This window comes from Cheilinus undulatus, linkage group 7 (genome assembly GCF_018320785.1).
Source record: "Cheilinus undulatus linkage group 7, ASM1832078v1, whole genome shotgun sequence".
In the NCBI taxonomy this organism is placed as follows: Eukaryota; Metazoa; Chordata; class Actinopteri; order Labriformes; family Labridae; genus Cheilinus; species Cheilinus undulatus.
In genome coordinates this window covers 41,238,786-41,263,352 of record NC_054871.1, presented here as the reverse complement: position 1 = coordinate 41,263,352, position 24,567 = coordinate 41,238,786, and the positions used below count along the sequence as shown (strand labels likewise).

Below are 24,567 nucleotides of genomic sequence, written 5' to 3'. Positions count from 1 at the left end.
TGAAGCTATTTTAAGAAAGAATACATTGTAATATATGTGGGCCATTTATTTTCTGTAAAGGTGGAACTGCACAAAGAGAAAATGAACCGATACACTGTAAGTCTGCAGTCTTTATAAAGCACTGCTCTACACATGCAGAGATCACTGAAACAGGGTTTTTTATATGTGATTGTACACTGCAGAGCACAAAGACAGGACCCCTGTGGAACCTTAAGTCTTATTTTTTCTTGTGAGAGGTTTTTGATTTTAGATTGCACATTGACTTAAAGGTGTTTTGGTATCAATCAACTTTACATGATTTTAATTATAGGTTTGCAGATGATAGTATTTCAGTGAAGAACTAGACTCATGTTGAACTGTCATCTGCTTAAACTGTTTTGGGGCCACAGTGGGACTGAAGGAGATGAAAAAGAGAGAGGTGGATGAAGGAAGAAAAGGTAGATTTAGTAAGAGAGTAGGAGATTAGGTAAAAAGAAGAGGAAGAAACAAGCATGGTTGCTAGAATTTCCAAATTTGGGTGTACACAGACAAAAATGTGCATTCTTATATTTCACATTTCATAAGCAGAACATTAAATCAGAAAATTCAGCCCTGGTCCTGTGGACTGAAAAATTGTATTCACATTTTATTTTTCGATCTTGTGTTGTGCACAAAAATATATTGGTTTTCAAAATGTTCAAGCCTTGAAAATGTCTTAACAGTTTTGGTCTGATTTTTAAAAGTTTAGAGGAATCCTGATAAAGAATGCCTTACTCCCTTAAGTTTAGAAATTCCCATCTACTGGAGCACAGTGAAAGTGTATCTTTCCATGTATTTTAGATCAAAGAATGTATGAAAATTGGACCCATATTTCCAAATACAAGCATTTTCCTGTGCCTAAATTTGGACTAAATGTGTCACCACTTCGTCTTTCCTGGTAGGGTGGAGTAGATGTCAGAGTTTTTGTTAAGCATGTCTAATATGATGATTCACTTCTCCCTGTGTAAACAGCCTCTGGTCCTGCCGCCCAGTCTGAAGGAGAACCTGCTGGACTTTGGTGTTCGCAGCGCCACAGACACCAGCAGCATCATATTTGTGGTGGTCAACAGTAATCCCATAGAGGTGAGATCACACAGTATGCTGCATGTCAGTATGTGCTGTGTTGATTCTCGTTCCTGTTAACCACTCAGCACACACAGGTCCACTGTATGACACTTCATTAGGTAGTTTTTGAATGCACTGACTTGGGCCCTGTTTACAGGCAGAGAAATTTAATGGCTTGTATACACACAAAAAATGCTTTGCAAGATCAGTCTTGTCATAACAGACAAATTCAGCTCCTACAGCCTTTAATTTCTCATGAATTTTCTCATAAGGTTCAGCACTTCCTGTTCATGAGGACAGCTGGAAAGAGAAGAGCTTTCTCAGAATGATATCTCTATTTCCCCTTTTTTTCCAAATATATTTGGCTCTTGGAAATGATCTGGCCTTTATCTTTGAAGTTTTAACACAGAAACTTCAGCCCGTAGACTCTTGTGTCTCCTCCATCGGCAGCTGATGAAGGAGACAGGAATGAAACTTCTGTGTTAAGGTTGAACAAGTGTTATCATGATGACAAAAACACATGAAAACCAGTGACTGTGCAGAACTGTCCTTGTTGAAGAGAGATTTATTGTGCAGTAAATCACTTTACTTCAGCGTTTTTAGGTTTCTGTGGTCTTGTGTAGACGGAGATTGTTTTCAAATCGTTGCTGCCTAAACGTGGAAATATTTGAAAATGAAAACAGAGACAAATCAGAACGTTTTCATGTAAACAAGTCCTCGTGCCTTCAATATTTTGAAGGCAATATTGCATGCTGGACGTGTATGATTATTACTTTTTTGAACCTGTAGCCAGTCAATCCAAGATTTAACTCAAGCAGCTTAATATCACGTAGCAAACTGGGGCTTCAATTTTTTGGGCTAATCAATCAATCAATCAAGAACTTTATTTGTCCCCAGTAAGGGCGATTCAGTGTGCAAAAATATGGGGGGCATAAGAAACATAAAAGCCATATATGGTAACTATGGTAACATTTTCCAAAGTTTTGCTTCCTAAAAGCACATCTGTCCAATTAAAATGGTTGTTGTTATTGCCTATCATGAAAGAGTTGTGAGGCAGATATAAGACAGGTAACAGGCAGCCCAACTCATGTTCAGTAATATGAATGAAATAAATGTGATTTATTGCAGCTGGAGCTGCTTGTGAACTCCTCCTCTTACCTCAGACATACAGCAGTCCAGGTCAGTCAGCTCCCTAAAATTTCTCCACTGCCCAATCCTGTAACACAAACATGTGAACCTGAAGTAGGCTCTTATTTTCGCCATTATTATTGTTAAATTCAGAGAATAAATGAGAAGTTGTCCCTCCTCTCTAGCCTCCTTTTCTAAAGAAGGGGAGCAGCACTGGTCATGACACAGAGAAATTATTTCATCATCATGTATCCCAATATATCAGAGAATAATGAAAAACAACACAGCAGACTTTAGCGGTCACTCAGCAGGCATGGCAAAATTCTATTTTGTGATGTTTATTTGTATCGCCCCTGGTGTGCAAAGGCCTTTCAATGTTTGCACTCCCCCTTCAACTGTCAAAGTTGATAAATTGTCTGAAAAATTCAAGTGTGAAATCACTCAAATTTTACATTGGAGAGTTTAACACTTTCTTGCACTGTTTTCTGTTCTTCAGCTGGAGATAAAGTCGTGGCTTGTTACAGGAGACAGCCTTTCCATGGAGTTCTTGAAAACCGAGAAAGGAAACACAACAGTGGCTCTGAGTCGCCTGAGAGAGCTACAGAACACGTCAGCATCTCAACATAAAACAGTAAGACGAAAAGTTTCCCTTTAAAACTTTTTTTTTTCTACATATTGGTGAGTGTAGTTCACAGACCTGACCCAAAAGGTTTCTTTGTCAGATAAACTGTTTCTGCTGCTGTTTTGTTTGTTTTTTTCTGGTTTAGTTCTTGACAACTGTGTTAATTTTGACAGCTAATTTGGATTTAGTCTTGGTTTTAATCTTTAGGAGAATTCTTATTAGAAAATAACTGTACGAGTTCATCTAAATCTCTGAGCAGAACTTTAAGCTACCTCATTATAATTTGAATTTGCTCAACACTGGAGAATATGACTGCCTGTCTGTTGTATTTTTTGCATTTAAAACATTCTGCCCTCAATCCCACCCCACCCCCACAGGATAGGTGGTGCAAGATTGAAAATATTTTAGGTTGAATATCAAATTTGAGGAGGTTTCCACTTAAAATACTTCATGATGTCAATAAAACCTTAGTCAGAGTTCTCAAAATCAACTATACTGCAGCGTTATAAGAAAACATAATAAAAAGATGAAACTTGATGGGGAACAGCTTTTTTTTAAGATTTATTTTTGAGCATTTTTGTGCCTTTATTAGATAGAGGAGGAGAGTGGATAGAATCGGAAACAGGGTCAAGAGTGGGGGAGAGACATGCGGTAGAGGGCCCCAGGCTGGATTCGAACCCGGGCCGCCCGCGTACATGGGGAGCGCCTTTAACCACTAGGACACCTACTCCCGGAGAACAGCTTTGTCCTGTTGATCATTTGTAGCATAAAGCACCACTTAGGCCCGCATGTTTGTCTCTTCAGGTGATTTTAGCATCCGGCTATTACGCAGTATTTAGAGTGACACTTGTGGCAAAGGCGCTGGAGGGCACGTATGATGGAGCCATTCACATCACCACAGATTACGAGGTAGGTAACTCATCAAATCTGCCATAATTTCAAGGAGAAGCACCGCCAGCACTTGGTCTAATCCTGCCATTGTTGTTTCTTTTTCTCTCCCCTCAGATATTAACCATCCCAGTGAAAGCTCTCATTGCAGTGGGCACATTAAACAGCTCTCCAAAACACATAATTCTGCCGCCTTCATTCCCAGTGAGTAGTGTTCATGCAGAAAGATTTCACACCTGGTTGTCAGATAAGATAGGTGTCGTATGCAGAGGAGCATACTTTCCTGCTGATTGCCTGAGGTGTTACAGCTCCTGACATGTCTGTATATGTGTGTTTTATTATTTTCTTTAGGGGAAAGTTGTTCATCAAAGCTTCAGCATACAGAGCTCTTTTACACAGAAAGTAAGACTCCAGCAGATCCGCTCCCTGACAGAAGATATACGGTTTTATTACAAACGGCTCCGCAACAACAAAGACGAGCTCGAGCCCAGACGTAAATCTAAGGTAGCCCCTCGTCTCATGTATCCGTTCACCTTTCAGTGACACAACACAGCTCTATGTCCACATTAAACTTATTTTCTTCTTTCATTTTTTTAGGTGGCAAATATTTATTTTGACCCCAGCTTGCAGTGTGGTGATCACTGTTATGTGGGGCTGCCATTTGTCCTTAAATGTAAGTTTATTATAAGTAAGTGTTGCGTTAAAAATCTTACGAACCGGAGACAAAAATGAAAGAAACGCTCCTTTTGCTTCACAGCTGAGTCCAAGCCTCACGGGCTGGTGTTACAGGAGGATATCTGGGACGCTGATGTTGATCTTCACCAGAAACTCCTCAAACGGTGGAGAGATTTAAAAGAGCGATCAGGACACAAGTAAGAATATTTAGGGGCTAGCTATTCTGCGCCTACTTTTCCTTCTTCTTCTCTTTCTCCTAATTTTTCGTCTTCCTTCTCCTTCCAAGGAGGGACTCTGCCTTTCTAAATGTGAAAAAAAAAAAAAAAATCAATATTTTTTGTATTGCTCCAATTCATGGAAAATGTTATCCAAAGTTACTTTACAAAAAAGAGCAGATTTAGAGTGCTCAGGTTGCGCTGGAATACATTACGACACAGACCAGTCCATCAGTGGGGTTTGGCACCACTTTTAAAATGCTTTTCCTCCTCGTCAGGCCATAATCCTGCATTTGAATAAAATAGGAAGCATAACAGGGAATATGAACTGGACAGGAAGCTGCTATCGTTCACTATCAGTGGAGCCAGTTTGTTTAATGGAACTCTTTTCCTGAGTCGGTCAGCAGGAGAGCAGAAACATCTGCTCCACCAAGAAAAGCTCTTCTTTTAACAACTAACCCTCGTCTCTGCAGCCGGGTTCTCTTCAAATGACACTGATGGGTTTGGTCTTTCTCTGATGAGCACAGATGTTTCAGCCCAAAGTTTTGCAAGATGAATCCGCCTGATGTTAGACGGGGAATCTGGACAATTCATCGGCTTTGCAAGGTTACCCTAGTGGAGCCAAACATAGAGAGCTTGGAGCTGGCAGGAATTCTTAAGTCTTTTGCTTTGTTTTCCTGTCAAACCAGTAAAATAATCGGATGAACTAGAGTTTTGCTCTCATGTTAACTACTGCGGTTAGTAGAAAGGAGAATCTTTAGATATTTGTTATTTATGAAGCCATCAGTCTTTGTATAAAGTAAATCATGCATGTCTGTTGTCTTAGTGCAGTACAAAATAATCTAAAAAATTGAACACTAGTTTTTATTTGAAGTGTTGTCAAATTTTGTGACCGGGGTGCTACTTGAATAAAGACACAAGATTTAAATGTTTTATTATCACTTTAAGCTGAACGGTTTTAGTCGATGCTTCTGGTTTTCTAATTTATCCTCCCTCTCTATCCTGCTTTTTCTTCTTTCTCCTTTTGACTTGCCTTAAGCTTGTTAATGCTCAGCCTTTGTATAGTCAATTTTCCTTGGGCTTAGGTTATTAAATTTAACAGCCAAATCGGATTCAGCACCAACAAACTATTTACAGAGAATCACGAGATGTGTTGTTTTCTCGCTGAAGGGTTGAAGCCGTCTTTGAAGTCAACACAGACCTTCAGAAAAACGTTCAAGCTAAAGTCACAGCGCACTTGTCCTGGCCCTCACTGGTCAACTCCTCACAGCGCATTACATTCCCTCTGACCAACACAAACAGCTCCTCTGTGAGTACAAACAGTCTGCCTCTTGTTACTCTGTGTGCTAAAACATAAGCAGGAATGTTTAAAGTTGCTGTTAAAAGTTCTGTGTTTTAAAAATCTCACTGTTTCTCTGCAGGATGAGGAGGTCATTCTGCAAAATCCTGCAGATGTCCTCGTCTACGTCCAAGTTCTCCCCCTGGCACTTTTACCGAACCCCTCAGTGTTTTCTGGAAAATTAGCTGACAGGTGAGAAATCTACCTGAAACAAGCAGGTTCTTATTTTTTAATCTCCTACTATCAGTCTGACTGAGGTCTCTTCTGATTTTACTCTCAGGTTTCCATTAGGGAATCTGTCCAACATAAACATCGACGCAAACACCTTGGAGTTTCAGGTTCACAGAAATCAGGTGAGTGCCCATTATGCAGGAAGTGACCCACCTTTCTTGGTTGCTTTAACAAGGCTGAACGAAATCCCTTGTTGCTGGATTCCTTCTCACTTTAAACGATTCAAAATACACAAGAATTTGACGAGCTTTTATTCGTGATCAATAGATTCTTTCCTAAACTTGCCTTAAATAATAAAGCTAAAGACACAGTAGGGTGTATAAATATACCTAGAAATCTCCACATTTCTGTTAAATTTTCTAAAGTGTCACTGATGTCTTATGCTAGTGGTGCTGGCTAATGTTAGCTGTCAAAAAAGATCTTGTTTCACAGAAAAAGTTACATAAGATATGCTCAGAATTTGTATGGTCACTTAAAATCCTGGAAAATGCTTTTGTTTTTGTTTTTCAAAGTGCTTTGAATTCAGATAACGATGTTCTATAATTGTCAATTTCTCATGATAAAAATAGCTTTCAGACTAATCACTACACTAACTAGAAATAAATTAGATGGAGAGTCTTTCACTCAGAAAATGATAAAATAATTAACTTTTTGAAACTTTTCTCTTTGGAGAATATCAGGTAGTGTTCAAATAAACTCAAGGTATTAATGATCACATTTTTATAAATTAATGATTGAGAATGACATTTGTTTGGGCAAGTGTTTTTTATTGACTTGGTTTTGTTTTAAAGTCACAATTACACGCTACATACTAGACAGACTTGGCCCAGGTGAAGGTTTTTTTAACTAGAAGAAGCCTAGCTACAGTTGGCAATACGAAAGCAAATAAAGGGTCAATTCAGAGAATCAGCTGGTCAGAGTGTAAATGCATTGCTAATCACAGTCCACTTATCGTGGTTGAAGCAGCATGTGGAAGCTGTTTGTCTCTAACAGTCTCTGTTTGTTTGGCAGACGTCCCTAATGAAGAGCAGTACGGGCTTCGTAGAAGGATCAATCCGACCCTTTGTGTACAACCTCCTCCTCCTGCCTGGGGAAGTCAAAAAGTTCAGCGTGAGGTTCACACCCATTAGCAACCACAGCGTTTCCTCCCTCCTCATAGTCAGGTACTGCCAGTTTTTAAAACTACAGCATTATTTTAACAAATTTTTTTCTCTTTGCTAAGTCTGTGCGCTTGATTGATGATGTGTTCAGGAATAATCTGACGGTGATCGACACTATCCTACTTCATGGCCGAGGTACAACAGAGAGCCTGAAAGTGGCAGGGAAGCCCCCGGGACAAGGCAGCTCACTGAGGTTCAAGATGACCGAGGCCCTACTCAAAGACTGCACAGACAGTGAGTTTGCATTTACATGGTTAAGACACGGATGAATGTTCACCCCAAGGTTTATGAAAATAGCCCCTATCCCATCAACCCTTAAGCACAGTTTCAGAAGTCACCGCTGAAAATATCACGTATCTCAACCTGGGCTGAACATACTAGCTTTAAAAGGCAAACACAAAACAGAAACTGGTTCTTTTAGCCCAAACAGGAAGTGACTGTGGGTCTCACTTTTTGGTTTTACACACTGATATGGAAACCTAATGTTTCCACATCAAAAACAACAATGCATACTTAAACAAAGTGACAGGACAAAAGAAAAAAGTATGGATAAAGATATGTGATGTTCATAAGTAACTGCATAAGTATTCACCCCTTCAAGTCAGTTTTTAGTAAAGGCACCTTTGGCTGCAGTCAGCACTGAGTCTGTGTGAATAGGTCTCCATCAGGCTTGCACATCTGGACTCTACAATTTTACTCATTCTTCTTTGCAAGACTGTTCAAGGTCTGTCAGGTTGCACTGGGATCAGCTGGGAACAGCTTTTTTCAAGTCCTACAATAAATTCTCTGTTGGATTGAGGTCTGGGCTTTTACTTGACCACTTCAGAACATTCACCTTTTTTGTCTTCAAACCATTTCTGTGTAGCTTTAGATGTATACTTCGGGTCATTGTCTTGCTAAATCTCCTCTCAAGTGGAAGTTCTCTTGAAGACTGAATAAGATTGTTCTCCAAGATTTTCCTATATTTTGCTGCATTCATTTTACCTTCTGCCTTTGCAAACCTTCCAGGCCAGCTGTAGAGAAGCGTCCCCACAGCATGATGCTGCCAGCAACCCGCTTCACAAAGGGGATGGTGTGTTTGTGGTGATATGCAGTGTTTGGTGTCTGCCAAACATAGTGTCTTGACTGATGGCCAAAAAGCACTATATTGGTCTCATCAGAACAAAGAACTTTCTCCCACTTGACCACTGAGTCTCCCACATGTCTTGTGGTGAACTATATTCAAGATTTAATCTGTGTGGCTTTGTCTTTGCCACTCACCCATGAAGCTTTGACTGGTGCAGAACGTTGTTGTATGAATAGTTTCTCAAATCTCAGCTGCTGAAGCTTGTAACTCCTTCAGAGTAGTCATAGGTGTCTTGGTGGCCTCTCTCACTAGTCTCCTTTTTGCACGGTCACTCAGTTTGTGAGGACAGCCTGATCTAGGCAAATTTACATACATGCCATATTCCATTCCCTCGATGATGTATTGAACTAAACCTTTTTTTCTGAGTTGTTTGGAGTGTTCTTTTGTCTTTATGGTGTAATGGTAACCAGGAATACTGATTTACCAGTGACTGGATCTTCCAGACACAGGTGTCTTTATACTGCAATCACTTGAGGTGCATTCACTGCACTACAGTGATCCCCAATTCACTGATCGTGAGACTACTAGCATCAACTGGCTGTACCTCTGCTGAATTAGGTCAGTCACTTTAAAGGGGGTGAATATTTATGCAGTCACTTATTTTACCTTCCGTATATTTTTTAAATCACCATTACTTTGTAGGAAGATATTAATTATTGACTTAAAAAATATGAATAAACTTACAGGCAGTGACAATTTTTTTTTGAGTCAAAGCCAAGGGTTTCTGCCTCCAAAGCAATCATCAGTGTAGCATTACCAACAAAAAAGTGCAGTTCCTCTTATTTGAGCCCAGATATTTGCGTTTATTGTCAGATAATTAAGCCCAACAAAAAGTGGAAAAGCCTTAAATGCAAGTATAAATTTCAGCTGTTTTAGTATGGATTTTGTTGGCTTGGTGATCCCAGCAGACTTTAGGGCAGTTTGCAGCTGATTGCAAAACCTCTGGGATGAGGATCAGTACCTACGCGGTTGAGATCATGGTTCTCTGCCAGAAAAAGATGGATTGCTTTCTCCAGGTATTAAAGGAGTCTTGCCCCAGGTAACAGGAGTTCACGTTTCTCAGGGTCTAGTTTACAAGTGAGGGTAGACTGGACTGTGAGATTGACAGGTGGATTGGTGAAGCATACTGGGCAGTCATAGTAAAGAAGGAGCTGAGCTGGAGGGCAAAGCTTTTATTTTACGGGTCAGTCTTCGTTCCAACCCTTACCTATGGTTGTGGGTAATAACCAAAAAAATGAGATTACACATACAAGTGGTCAGATTGTCTCAGTGGCTGCTCCTTTGCATCAAAAGGTGCCAGTTGAGGTGGTGTGGGCATCTGATCAGGATGCCTCCTGGGAGGCGACCAGGGGGCATATGATCTAGGAATGCCTCTGAATCCCCCAGGAGCTGGAAAATGTCTCTGTGATAGAGTGTCTTGGTTGGCTTACTTAGCCTGCTGCCACCTCAACTCAGTCCCAGATAAGCAGAAGAAAATGGAAAGTTGGATGTCGTAAAATATTTGCCAACACTTTCAAAAAATTCAGACGCTTCTGAATTTTCATTCTAAAAGTATCGGTTATGAAATCTTAATTCAAAGTAGACGTGAAAGTATATCATAAGTCAGTGTTCATTTATTCTTTTTTTTGTTTGTTTGTTTCAGAGACAAAAGTCAAAGAGCCAAACTTCACCCTCAAAAGGACCTTCAGAGTAGAAAACACAGGTCTGCTCCCAATCACCATCAAATCAGCAGAAATCAATGGACAGGCGTGTGAAGGATTTGGATTCAAAGTTCTCAACTGTCAAGAATTTGCACTAAAGCCAAACACTTCTAAAGACCTCATCATCCTGTAAGTACTGCACAAATGCTGTTTCTCTTTTTTTTTCGTGTTTGTGAACCACAGAAACTCAAAGCCACGTCCTGAAATAAGTGTTAATTTCAGTCAGGAAGTGTCAGACGGAAAGTGCCTAAGATGGCTGATAGAGAAACAAACCCATCTAAGTTTGAAGAACTTATCTAGTCATACCTCATATTTTTTTTATCTTAGATCAGGGAGTCATGAATGTCTATATAACTCTGCCTTCAAGCTTTCATGTCTGTTACTTTGCACCCATCACTTCTTACCTAACTCCTTAACTGCTATTTGTTTCCCATTTAACGTAACCCTCTTAGACCGGATGTGTATATACCTTTAAGATGCATTGGTGTGCTTCTACTTTTAATGCATTGGTGTGCTTCTACTTTTAACACCCAATGCAGTCAGCGCATTTAGGATGTTTTAAGACACACAAACGAGTGACTTCAGTGTAATTTGATGAAATACTCGCTCGAAGGGGGATGAGACAAAAAAATATCTTAAAGCCTCTTTAGTCTCCACTTAAAAAAGGTTGATCGATGAAACTTTTTGAGCAGTGACAAAGGTGAGAACTCGAGCAAGGGGTAGAGGCAGACCACAGCAGTGTTTAAGCAACACCAGCAACAAACAGGGTTATGATGTGATGGGGGACCCACTAGCTAAGGCTCAGTAGATGGAGCATCACTAATTTACTCAACACAGACAAGTAGAGCTGATGAATGCATTCTGATAAATGCTCATCACAAACCTATTTCCTATTTTTCCTAAGAATCTGGTCTGTAATGATTACTGATACATGTAGCTCTTACTTGACCCATTTCTGTAGAACATCTATGTCCTCTGTGCGGTCCGTAAAAGCTTGTGAACTGTGCACTTCCTGTTTTTTTAGACTGTTAGAGCAGCTGAAAACTCAGTGGTTTCTTCCAGATATACATTGTTGCAGCAAAAATGAGTAGAATAGAAAGTGATGTTAATGGTAGAAAATGCTCATGTTTTCAGTCTCATTAAAACACACAAATGTTATTGTGAGACCCCAACACAGTTAAGTTTATTATTTGTGTAGCTCTGACTTGACATGAGAAGTGTTCATTGATAAATGCTTTTTGAATGCAGGTCCAAAAACTTCTACTCCACATTATTAAATACCTTAAAGTAAAACTGCATTGATCATAAAATGGTGACACTTTTAAATGTGTATAGACCCCCTTGTAATTACAGAATATTTATCAAGAAAATTTTTGATTTAATAGCTGAAGAGACCTCAGGAGTTCTTATCTGTGGGGGGGATTGGAATATTCAATTACAACCTTCGCTTGATTCCACAAACTTAACAAAGAGAATAAACTCTGAGACTCTTACTGTCAAAAAACTCCTCCTTGAAGCAGGTTTGATGGATATTTGGAGGGAAATGCATGCAACAGAGAAAGGGTATACTTTTTTCTCCCATTCTCACGGTGTATATTCAAGAATTGATTATTTTTTTATACCCAATTTAGAGAGACATAGAGTTAGAAAATGTGAAATAGGAGTAAAAGACATATCAGACCATGCAGGTGTATATTTATCCCTACATCTGGACACTCCAGTCCAAAATACTACTTGGAGACTGAATACTAGCTTATTGAATGACCCAACATGTAAAAGTTTCATTGAAAAAGAATTTAAAGATTACATAGAACACAACGACAATGATAAAGTATCTCCTAGCATTGTATGGGATGCAGCCAAGGCTGTAATCAGAGGTAAACTCATAATGTGGTCCTCAGTTAAAAAAAAAAGAAAAACAGAAACAATTAGAGGAACTAGTACGGGAATTAAAAAGTCTTGAAACAAAACACATGGAATGTAATGATCCCAAACTATTAGATCAGATAAAACTGACTAAGCAAAATTTAAATCAAATATTTGACAGTCAGGAGGAGATGAAGACTAAATTTACCAAACAAAGATATTACGACAATGGGCCAAGAGCTAAAAAATTACTAGCCTGGAGGATCAAAAAACAACAGGATGAGAGAGCCATACACAAAGTTAAAGATACTAAATCTGGTAGAATGTGTTTCAGACTGGAGGAAATACAACACTGCTTTGAAAATTACTATAGGGACCTATACACACAAACAGTTGCAGCTGATCCCTCAAATATTGTTAATTTTCTAAATTCATTGGACCTTCCAATGATTGGTATCAAACAGATACCATGTGTGATACATGTGTGAGATAACAGAAAAAGAACTAGACAACGCCATTTCAAGACTTAAAAAAAATAAAATGCCAGGTATCGATGGATACCCGGCAGAATGGTACAAACAATTTAAAGCTACAATATCACCCATATTATTAAAATGTTTTAATTTCACACTGAAAGGGGGAGAAATACCTATATCTTGGAAACAAGCAATAATTTCTGTTATTCCTAAAATGAACAAAGATAAAACCGAATGCAGCTCCTACAGACCAATATCTGTTCTTAACTTAGATTACAGACTCTACGCTTCAATAATCGTAAAAAGATTAGAAAATATAATTCCAGATTTAATAGACGAGGACCAAACAGGGTTCGTTAGAAATAGGCAAACACGAGATAACATAAGACGGGCTTTACATTTAATGGAGTATATGAGTAAAAGCAAAAATAAATCAGTTGTCCTCAGCCTGGATGCTGAAAAAACGTTTGACTCAGTACGCTGGAAATATTTATATTTAACAATGCAACATTTTGGATTTAATAATTCGGTAATCTTATTCCTAAAAAACATATATCACTCACCTACAGCCAGAATAAAAATAAATGGTAATTTATCTAACCCTGTGCCACTTGAAAGAGGCTGCAGGCAGGGATGTCCCTTAAGTCCAGCTTTGTTCGCTTTGTTTATTGAGCCACTAGCTCAGGCAATTAGGGAAGATGAAGAAATAACAGGAATATGGGAAGACAGAGTTTAAGACGTGCCTATATCCAGACGAAGTATTGGTCACTCTTTCCCAGCCTGACTCAAGTCTACCCAAACTATTGTCCCTTTTGAAAACATTCGGTCACTACTCAGGCTACAAACTAAACATACATAAAACACAAACTATTTCATACGACTACAGACCTACAGCACAAATAAATAACATTTGTAAGTTCAATTGGGACAAAGAGGCTATTAAATACTTGGGAATTAATATCCCAAAAGACTTGAGCAAGATTCATGCCATTAACTTCTTAACAACTACTGAAGAGATAAAGGCTGATTTGAATAGATGGACTTTATTACCGTTAGACATAATTAACCGAGTCAATATAATAAAAATGAATATATTGCCAAGACTACTTTTCCTTTTTCAATCAATACCTGTAGAAGTACCACCAAAACAATTTACAGAGTGGAAAAGAATGTTCTCTGCATTCATCTGGAAAGGCCTAAAACCAAGGGTAAGATATAAAACATTAGAACTTCCAAGAGAAAAAGGAGGATTATCCCTACGAAACATGGAGAATTACTGTAAATCAGTACACCTCAGATGCCTAATCTACTGGTGCAATCCATGTTACTATGCTAAATGGAAAAATTTGGAATTAAGTCAACTCGATATACCCCTACAGACATTATTGGGAGATAGAAATCTTTATTTAGCACAAAAAGAAAAGCTAAACTGCTGGACCAAAGCATCACTTAATGTCTGGTTTGGTCTGTGCTGAAAATTGAAATTGGAAAATCATATTAAGGAGCTACGATGGGTGGCATTTGACAAGGACTTTAAACCTGTCCAGATGGATGATCGATATAAGCAATGGTTATTTAAAGGCATCACAACATACAGTCTAATTTCTGATAAAGGAAGATTTGATACTTTTCAGCAACTTCAGGACAAGTATCAGTTAGAGAAACAAGACTTTTTCAGGTACCTTCAGGTCAGAACCCACTTTAATAGCAAAATTAAAAACACAGAATATAGCAACACAGACCTAATCAATATTCTGAATGATGCATACAAAAATAAATTCACTAGTAAATTGATAGCCAAAACATACTCCAGTTTACAATCATAGAATGAAACTTCTACACTGTATATCAAATGTAAATGGGAAAAAGAAGCTGAAATAATTATCCTAGAAGAGGAGTGGCTGAAAATCTGTAAAACACAGTCAACAACTTCCAGCTCAGATAGCTGGAGGGAGTTTACATGGAAAAATATGATTCAATTTTTTATCACCCCAAAAATGAAGTCACAACAGAAAGATCAACCAGGAATAAGACAATGTTGGAGGGAGTGTGGAAACATCCAGGGTTGCCACCTTTCAGACAATTAGGAAGAAAAACTGTATTTTTTTTTTTACACAAAGTAGATACTAAAAGCTAAAGATATCCTTTGACCCACTTTGGTTTGGGATCCATAAAGTTTACGGAAAGCTGTAAAGGGTGTCAAAAAAAAACTATGATTTTTGGGCAAATATGGAGGCTGGAGTTCTGGCCTGTAATCAAAGACAAGTATCAATACATTAATGAATTAATATTCAATGCATATGTACCTGGGTTCATGTTTGAGCATATGAATTGTTTTCAATGAATGTAATTTATTTAATAAATTATGGAGCAAAGTAGTGCCCCCTAGCAAGCACTAATAACCTCAGTAAAGTGATAGAAGTCATTTATAATAGTCAGGCTGTCTAAAAATGTAATTTCTGCGTTTGCTTTATGTAACTAAAGGGACTCTTTGTCTTTGTTTTAATGCAATGAAGTGACTTGAGTGGACACGGTGTAGGAGAACATACACGGGTTGAAAAAGAAACGTAGCTGAACCTGAATCCCCCTTCTGTGGTTATTTACAAAAAAAAAAAAAAACACACTTGTAACCCATTGACCTTAAGAACTCTTTCTTTCTTTCTTTCTTTTTTTTTTTAATATTCGCATTATGATTGAATAGTTTCATTTCTGTGTAAGTCTGTGCTATCCTATGTTTTTCTATCCATTTATTTATCCTATATTAAAAATGTAACCCAATAAAAATAAGTTACAAAAAAAAAAGTAAAACTGCAACTTTAAAAATGTCTTTAATACAGTCTGAGTTCAGCATGAGACTGCATGGGACTCTGTGGTGGGTGTGTTTTCTCCCTTTCAGCCACAGGCTCTATTAATACTCTTCAGCCTCTCTGGCTGAGTAAGCCCTTAGTAAGAGGATGAATCGGCTCTCTGTCCCTCTGTAGCCTCTTCTGCTTCCCTCGGGTCGCGTTTTGATCGCTTAAAGTTCAACCTGACCCTGAAAAATGGTAGAAATAGAAAAATCTCAGCTGTAAGTTCTGATGAAATAATTAGCAGAGTTGTTCTTTTGTAGGGCTGCCAGTTTTAGTGTGTTAATAGTGATTAAAGTCAGAAATTAACACTAAAAATTTTTGATCTACGCTATTTGGTTGTTCTAGTTGCCCCATAGTTCAACTGCAGAAGCAGAACAGAAGCTTAGTGTCTTCCTGCTCTCACAGTGATGAAAAAAATAACACCCTGCACCTTTGAATGTCTTATTTCACTTAAAAAAATACAGCACAGTGGACAAATCAAACTTCAGCTTCACCTTATGTCAAACATTTCACTTTTTAACCTTTCCCTTTAGACATTTATATTTAGTTTTCTATCCATAGCAATCTTTTTCCATCATAAAGCTGATTTAGTTGCTGGTTTTCCTTCAAAACAAAAGCGAGTTTTTGACTGAGAGATAGTAAAAGCATAACAAAGAACCGTTTCTTTGGAGGATCCCTTACTTCAGTTGTTAACCTTAACTGGGCTGTTTAAGCGGTACATACACTGTGCACATTTCATCAGATTTATACACAAATTTTGAGCTGCTTTGAAGTCGTGCTGACTTTTGGTAGGATTGTGTGAAGATTGTTGTGTAGTGGACAGGGGAAAGTGCACCACCAACCACAACCTGACTACAGCCAGATCAGCTGCTCTTAAATGGTCAGATGGATTTCTGGCATGCTTGATAATTTGGCTGTATGACTACTCACACTCCCAGGGTGAGAGCAGAGCCCCGAGTAGAATCCTTAACTTTGAGGCATTTTTGACAGTGAAAACAGCAGGAATGACTTTCTAATGCCCTCCTCCCCCATCATGAAGGAAATAGACAATGTAGGAAATGTGCCTATCTGCAGACTTCCAACTGACAACGTGGTGATGCTGTTAGTGTGTGATAGATAGCGAGAGAGGATATGACTAGATATGACTTCCACCTTAGTATATGGGACTTTTTCAAAGTAAACTCCATAGGATTTCGTCACAGTCCATCTCAACTTCACTCATACAGTGTGAACACTCAGGTCAGGCACAACCATCGGACAGTACAGTCTAAGCACCTAAATCGTGCACTGTACTCCTGTGTGGCAAGCGATGCAGTCGCACAGTATGAGCTAACCATGACTGTTAGAGAGTTGAGTGGATATCACACAGTGTATGCTCTGCTTTACACAGAGAAACAAGCTGGAACTCCTGTAAAGTGTAAATGTCGTCACATTAGCCAGAGATCACTGGACGTCAGTGAGCCATTTCGTACATGCACTCCTGCATATATCTTTATGTGTAACAGTGTATCTGACAGAGTAAGCGTATTGCAGCTGTCTCCTAACTCTCAGTCATGGTTTCAGAGCACACTGGTGTATCAGTGCAGCAATCATTTTATATAATAAATCTAACCGTCAACATTATAAAATAAATCCATTTGACTTCATTTGATTCCAAAATCAAGACACTGGAAAGAATGATTTCACATTGTCAGTACAGACAGATTTTTTTTCTGAAATGCAAATTAGTGACATTTTTGAAATTTTATCAAAGTGATAAAAAGTTTGCGGTGTGAGCTCTCATTTTGAGACCTAAATATCTGAAACAGTTGGCATTCAAAGGCAGTGTGATAGCTGAGTGTCTATATAAAGTTGTCTTAATCTGCATACTGAAACTGACTCAAGCAAAGTACTTTTCTCTGGTTTCCATCACAGATAAGTCCTCCTTATTTTTGGTCAAAATATGTAGCTGATTATAACAGAAATTGCCTGACATCATCATGTTATAATCTGTACTGTGATAGTTTACTCCCAGCAGATGTCGACTTTAACCTGAGCAGAGGTCTAATCACCTTAATGAGATAAACACCTGTGGAGGGCTTCAACGTGAACACGTGCAAATATATCAAAAAACCCGCCTTACTTCACTTACTTCACTGATAAGGATTTTGATCAGCACACCTCCTTCAAACAAGCAAATATTATCAGATTGTCAACAAACACCTGTGCTCACCCTAATCATGATATGGAAAGGGAAACATACATGTTTAAGACTAGATGCATTTTGTCAAACCTGGATTTTATCATGATTATTTTTTTGAACAAATGGCTATTCAGGCATTCTTTTTTTTTTTTTTTCTTTTTTTTTTCACAAAATTTCATCAATCAGTCTGTAAGAGAAGATTATTTGAAATCAGTCTGAAATACTTTATGTTTTAAAGCAAAACTGGCCCCAATATTTCAAGGAAACACTGTATTAAAGAGTACCAAAATCTTAAGAAACTTTATGTCTTCACTGGTGCTTTTATCCAGAGCTGCTGCAACCCAAGGAACAAAAATGTTGTCTAAATCGCTCCAATAGGTTGGCAACATTATAGTAGTTAGTAATAGTAGCAGTTGAAGGTGATTAAAGACAAGAAAATACTCAATATTGAATGTCTTGGACTTCTATCTTTGTTGCAACAGTAAAAATAAAAAAGTAAAGTATGAAACACATAAAACCTAACCCTACATAATGAGGTTCTACTTTGTGGTAACTATCTACAGGTTGATTTTGGATGCAGATAAAAAGAGGTTATTTTTTATCTGAAAGTCATTTGAACTTCTGATATATCCTCTTTCTCCTCTCCAGGTTTACACCCGACTTCACTTCGTCTCGAGTGATCCGGGAGCTGAAATTGGTGACGTGTGGAGGCTCTGAGTTCGTGTTTGTCCTGAACGCCTCATTGCCTTACCACATGTTAGCTACATGTGCAGAGACTCTACCCAGACCAAACTGGGAGCTGGAGCTCTACATCATAGTGTCTCTCATTATGAGGTAAGACAGATCCATAAGCGTCAAAACCTATTTTGATTTTTGAAGGGGTAAAATGAATTCACATTTGATTTATTTTTGCCTCTGCAGTTCCATGTTTCTGTTGGTGATTGCCACAGCCTACCTGGAGGCTCAGAGCATATGGGAGCCTTTCAAGAGACGAGTGTCAGTGGAATCAAACTCCACGTTGGAGACTGGGAGACCGTTTAATCTCAGGGAAATCGTGCAGATTGACAGTGATTCTAAGTAAGTGTTCACTGAAAAAGGCTGAGATACATCTTGGCTGCAAAAGCCAAGAAATCTCCATGAAAGCTTCGTGTTAAAAATGTTGGACAGCAGACTAAACACGTTTGAAGCTCAGTTTGAAAAAACAGTTTTTGATCCCTATACATCACTTCTTTATTGATAGAAACTGTATGGGGGGTTAATTTTTTTCAGAGCTTATCAGTTCATGAAGGCTTTCAGTTGTTGATACATTTGCGAGGCCCATAATGTGGTGCCTTAGTGCCATGCAAGTATATTAACAGGAGTTCTGTCATCTGCAGACACAGCCAGTGGTGCTGCTGCTGGAAACAGACATACACTCTAATAGCATTAATTATAAACATCTGCTCATTACAAGCTGTCTTCCTGATGGTAATTACTTCAATACCATGGCTGTTTTGGCTACTGGAATGGTTGGGAGCATTTTAAAAATTAACAACTATGTTTTACAGAGCAAAAACAGGTCCACAGTAAATTGTTTGTATCTGTCATAACTGTTCTAAAGGGCACTTTTTTCACAATATCCCCATTTCCTTCCTTTCAATTTGAATCTTTTTACTTTATAACCAAATACAGTCTTTACAGAAGAATGTGTGGCCATGCCGATTTAGATTTGAGTGCAGTTCAAGACGGTTTCTTCTTCCACCGAGTGAGATTGAAGAGCAAAAACAGAGTCAACTTTTCTTTCACTCATACATAGAAGACAAATCATTAATTTCTGTTTTCTTTGGCTGAATTTCTAAAAGAATTGTTTGAATTTTGTGATACATCTGAATGTAAACCCCTCTGGTGTCTGTTGGCTGTAGTAAAGTTTTATCTGTGGCTAACCACTGACCATGGTTTTTGTCTGGTACTGAAGCCACTTGTTGGTTCTTATCACTCGACTTTCGGTCAACTTTGCATGTCATACCTGACTGAGTCTGTGAGAAATCTGGGCTGGTTGTTCAGCCAGGTGAAGTAGTGATTTCATCTATTTTTCGAAGTTTCTCTTTAACTTTAATTTTAGATGCAAAAGACAACAGGCTGTATAATCTACAGCAGGAGTTCTCATCTGGTCTAGCATCAAGATCCATCACCACCCCCTAAACAACAAAACAGGACCCAAATTTCTAACACTTTTAGACAAAACCAAGTGGTTTTAATGAAAAATGGGACAGTTTGACATAAGATGGAACAAAAGATGCACAGAAATAAGGAGCTATGACATAATAAAAGCCCAAAAGAAAGCAATAAAGGAGCATGCCCCAACAATACATTTTTTAGGGTGCACAAAAAAAAGACTTGCTAAACTGAGAAGTCAGCACTCAAAAATGTCCTTTTAAGCATTTTTTTAAGGCAGGGCAGTAGCTAAATAAATAAAATTGCTTAAAAGTTCATTTTTTGCATTGACTGCTCAGTTTGGTATATAAGAATAGCACATCATGGACTTTGTGCCCCTTTTATTTTTATAGCACTCATCTGGGACACACTGAAAATTACTTCCTGGCTCACTTTTTGGGTCCCCACCCCTCTAGTTGAGAACCAAGGATTTACAGTTGAGGATATTGCCAATAATGAGACTAATAATTCATTAAAAAAAACCTTATCTGGTTTCTAGTCTGAAGATCTGCTTATAGAGTTCTAATTTATAGTCAGTGAATTGACCAGGCAGTTGTGATAAAAGAAATTGTCTACTGTTTTTATATTGGATTTTTTAAATGTATTTTTATCTATTTTTGACAATTTTCAAAGAAGAAAACGTCTGATTTGGTGGTTCCAGCTTCATTGATCTTGCCATGCTTGCTCAGTTATTATTTAGTTATTCATTTTATAATGGTAAAAATAGAGACATTTGATAGATTAAATAGACAAAATAATTAGAGAACAACAGCTTTTATCGAACACGTGAACTTGCAAAAAAATACATGGGTACCATTGCATCTTTTTGGAACAAGATCCTAAGAAAGCTGATAAAAATTATGTTAGCGTTAGTAGAGCAAAGAGTAATTAAACTTTTCTCTCGCTGTTCAGGTATAACGATTACGGCGACTCAGCCCCAAACTCCAGAGGAGGTTACGCGTCCAGTAACGGAGCAGCTCGAGGCGGAGGCCGACAGAGCAACGGCCGCACTTTCTCCGACTCAGACAGCCAGGATAAGAGGTCCAGGATCGGCTTCAGCCGCCCATCTATGCAAGCTTCCTCCTCCCAGCTGAGCAAAGGAAGTACAGCCTCAGGACAGGAAGGCTCTGCAGCTGCCTGTCAGCTCACCAACCGCAAAGCTCGGAGCAAACAACTCGACCTCCAGAGCCAAACTTTAACCCACAGAAGCCTCAGTTCTGAGGACCCAGAATACGCCAACCTGATCGGAGCCATGGACAACGACCTTGACCGTCCAGAGTCACTGAGCGGGGAAAATCTACAGGAACAGAGCCCTCAGTCCATACAAATCAAAGGTAAACAAAATGGAGTTTTAAAATGCACCATAACACTGACTTCAGCTACAGAACATCAATCATCCTCATCTGCTTAGATGGACCGTGAAAAGTTCATCTAAATTTTGTTGCAAGTCTGTTGGTTAGAAATATTAATCTAGCGTTGAAATCAGCAGATTAAAAGTTAGTTGAATCATTTAACAACTGGCACACGGCTATTTTACGTGTTCAAGGTCAGCTAAGAGATATGACTCGAAGGGGAATGAAAAAATGTCATGATGTGTTTAAATGTAACAAATAAAATCAAAATTCAATTTTTCATGAGAAAGTTGAAGAAATTTAGTTGTGAGGGCAAGAAATTTGTTTTTCAGAAGTACAGAATAGATTTAACAGATTGGATCTTGACCTTTTTGAGTCAAGCTTTATTCAGCTTAAACCATTTCTGTTAAAAATACATTGTAGTTTTGTATTTCTACCAAAAAATACAAAATTATAGTAGTATCTTTAAGAACTTGAATTGAAAAGGGTTTTTATAGTAGTACTGCATGATTTGGTAATAATGTATGATTGCATTTATACCGAGCAATATTGCAATCTGTGACTGTAATTATGATGTAATACATAAATGCTATGATGAGTCTACTTTCTTGGTTATCAAGAAAAATGCAGAGATGGTGATAGTTTTGAAATGTATATTTCTCGACTCAAAACATACAAATGTTAAGTAGCAAAAAAAAACCCTGAAGGTTTTATAGTACTGCTTTCAAAATATCTTAATACAGTGTTTTCCAAAGTGTGGGCCGTGGAGGTACTGCAGGTGGAACACAAGAGGCCTTTTACCTCTTATAAAATCCATAAACATAATTTTAAAAAATCAAAATCAAGTTTTAAATGATTTTGAAATACTTGATTACATGCAAATAAGCCCAAGAAGTAACAAAACACAGCCAGAATATTTGCCCTTCACCATTTTGAGATTTATTTCCTCTGATGTACAGAAAAGGTGTAATGGTTTGACTGGTGCTGAAATAAATGATGGCGCTCCATCAAAAATTCAATGATGCTGCATTGATGTGACTAGAAAGGTTAATGGAGTCACAATCTACATTCTAAAAGATTAATATTCAAAAAAATAATACATTCTTGTAATTTGTTAATTGTACTTTATGATGATGCCAACATTTTCTTGTGGCATTTATGTCTTTTTAAACCTGGAATTTGCATTAAAATCCTCCGTTAATGATATAAAAAATAGGTAGGTAGATACTTTAAGTCCGGTGTTATGGTTGAATGAAGGGTTTAATGGACCCCAGAAGGTTTTTTTTTACATCTCAAATTAGGCCCCCAGCACACTAAAGTTTGGGGAATGCTCTCTTGATAAGTTCAAAGATATTGAAATTTTCCCTTTCTTGAAAATAAATGTATTTCTACAAATTGCAGAAGTGCAGCTGTTGTAAACTTAAAGGTGTTTCTGCAGGCGTTTAAACCTTCAAGTACTTCTTTTACAAAAATAATTGCAGTCTTTATGGGATTATGTACTTACACAACCTAACAGCTATTGCAGTTAGATTATTCAGGCAGTACTAACTGATATGGGTATTAAAATAAAAAAAAATTGAAGATTCCCAACCCTGATCGAAAGATGTTTTTAAAAACTATCCACTGAGTCTTCACTGTGACTTTAGTCAATCTGCAGATGTAGTTGTGACAGCCTCAGAGCAAATGTTTGCAGCATATTGACTTATTTGTAATATCATTTGCAGTGCTGGAATCTAAAGGGAAGCTGCGGGGCAAAACAAAAGCCCAGAGGAAGAAGGAGGAGAAAGAGAAAAAATCCACAGTGAAGACTCAGGGAGACGAGCTTAAAGATAACCTGGCTGACAACGACGACAGCTCCTCCACCACCACAGAGACTTCCAACCCAGACGTGGAGACAAACATCAAAGAGGTAAAATGGAGGGACAATGATGTAGTTCAGCTCATTTCCTGTGGTGGTATCTGTCATTTCTGTGTGTTTTTTCCCCCTTATACCTGAGCTGAAGGTGTGTGACCTAAACTCTTCTTTTGACAACAACATATCTTTTGAGACATACACTTCTGAACATTCGACAAAATTTCAGGACAGGTAGCCTCTTAAATCTTCGTGACTTGACTGTTCAAACAGGAACCTCAAAGCAGGAGACTATTAACAACATAGTGGGCTTCAGGAGCCTCATGTCAAATGCTGATACCATTTAGAAAGACATTTAAATTTAATTTTTAATCCTTGTTTCCTTGTATTTTTTCTCGCTTACACCAAAAGATGGAAAAAAAAAACCTTTTCAACTTCTCAAAAACTGAACTTGTCAGACTTTCTCTTTTAAGACTTCACTTTCTACTCAGACTTGGATCAAACAAATTCAAGGATGTGACGCATTGAAGCATGCTGAGACTATACATTTTTCCATTTTCCTTTCAGGAGCCAGTAAAAAAGAAAGGAAGAACAGTAACAACAGCAAAAGCAAAAGAAGAACCTTCACATTTTCTCATTAAACCCAAAACAAAGAAACAAACCACAAAGAAAGAAAACCAAGCAGAAAAGTCCAGGTAGGTTGATTTGACCACAGCAGACAGATATAATTCTTTTTATATTTTACTTTTTTAACCCATTTTTCTTTCTCAGTTCTCTGGAGCTGCCATATGTCACACCACTAGAGAACAAACAACGTAAGAGCTTCACGTCCAAAGCTCTGTACCCTCTCACCAACATCCCAAAGACCAGACCTGTACAGAAGCAGAGACGTGAGTTTCTCCCATGTTAAATGTGAAGTTACCACTCTGATCTTTGTTTTTCCACCTCATGCTTGTTTGCTCTTACAGTAGATGGAAAGCTAGAGGAAGGACGCCCCTCTCTGTTATCCAAACTGTTCACCAGTGGCTCAGTGCCGGAACTCGGACACAGCAGCAGCTCAGAGGGAGAGAAGGAGTTTGCATCTCCAGAGTGGGATGTACCACTTTCCAAAAACAGCGTCCGTAAGTCAAAATCTAAAACCTAATATTACATCCACTGTCTTTCAAGGTGTTATTTATTCTTTAATGACTATGGAGTTCTTGATTTAGGAAGCTCTCTGGAGTCTGTTTAAATATTAGCCAAAGGTTATCATGTCACATCTGACATACACTCCCAAAGGCAAATGCAGTTTTTCTGCTTGTATTGGTAATGTCATGCCAGCTATTGGAGCTCTAGTTGTTAAAATTTAACTAGGTCAAACAATGTACTTTGATCTGTGAATTAATTAATGGACGATAATGATATTGAACATCACCTGCCCTCTTTTGTTGATATTAAAAGCAAAACATTGATGCTAAGTTTTGCTTCTCTGTCTTTATTGTAAAAAATATTGATAAACTAATAATCTAAATGAGGCTTAATGTACAGGTGCATCTCAAGAACTTAGAGCATCATGAAAAATTTGTTTTTTCCTTGAATTTAATATCAATGTAAATAGTTTTTTAAGGTAATAATGTGATATTTTCTCTCG

At 38.1% G+C, this 24,567-nt stretch overlaps 1 protein-coding gene across 1 annotated transcript in view; it reads left to right on the top strand.

Moving 5' to 3' along the window:
* Nucleotides 1-24,567, top strand: part of tmem131 (transmembrane protein 131) — an 82,772-nt gene that overhangs the window by 51,074 nt on the left and 7,131 nt on the right. The window contains exons 16-35 of the mRNA XM_041791081.1: nucleotides 991-1,101; nucleotides 2,708-2,842; nucleotides 3,638-3,742; nucleotides 3,839-3,925; nucleotides 4,073-4,225; nucleotides 4,319-4,394; nucleotides 4,479-4,593; nucleotides 5,782-5,920; nucleotides 6,033-6,142; nucleotides 6,231-6,303; nucleotides 7,193-7,344; nucleotides 7,433-7,575; nucleotides 10,110-10,296; nucleotides 18,189-18,374; nucleotides 18,462-18,617; nucleotides 20,646-21,067; nucleotides 22,810-22,994; nucleotides 23,505-23,632; nucleotides 23,709-23,827; nucleotides 23,906-24,058. Of these exons, the coding sequence (XP_041647015.1) occupies nucleotides 991-1,101; nucleotides 2,708-2,842; nucleotides 3,638-3,742; nucleotides 3,839-3,925; nucleotides 4,073-4,225; nucleotides 4,319-4,394; nucleotides 4,479-4,593; nucleotides 5,782-5,920; nucleotides 6,033-6,142; nucleotides 6,231-6,303; nucleotides 7,193-7,344; nucleotides 7,433-7,575; nucleotides 10,110-10,296; nucleotides 18,189-18,374; nucleotides 18,462-18,617; nucleotides 20,646-21,067; nucleotides 22,810-22,994; nucleotides 23,505-23,632; nucleotides 23,709-23,827; nucleotides 23,906-24,058 (2,935 nt within the window). The remainder of the gene's footprint in view (nucleotides 1-990; nucleotides 1,102-2,707; nucleotides 2,843-3,637; nucleotides 3,743-3,838; nucleotides 3,926-4,072; nucleotides 4,226-4,318; nucleotides 4,395-4,478; nucleotides 4,594-5,781; nucleotides 5,921-6,032; nucleotides 6,143-6,230; nucleotides 6,304-7,192; nucleotides 7,345-7,432; nucleotides 7,576-10,109; nucleotides 10,297-18,188; nucleotides 18,375-18,461; nucleotides 18,618-20,645; nucleotides 21,068-22,809; nucleotides 22,995-23,504; nucleotides 23,633-23,708; nucleotides 23,828-23,905; nucleotides 24,059-24,567) is intronic.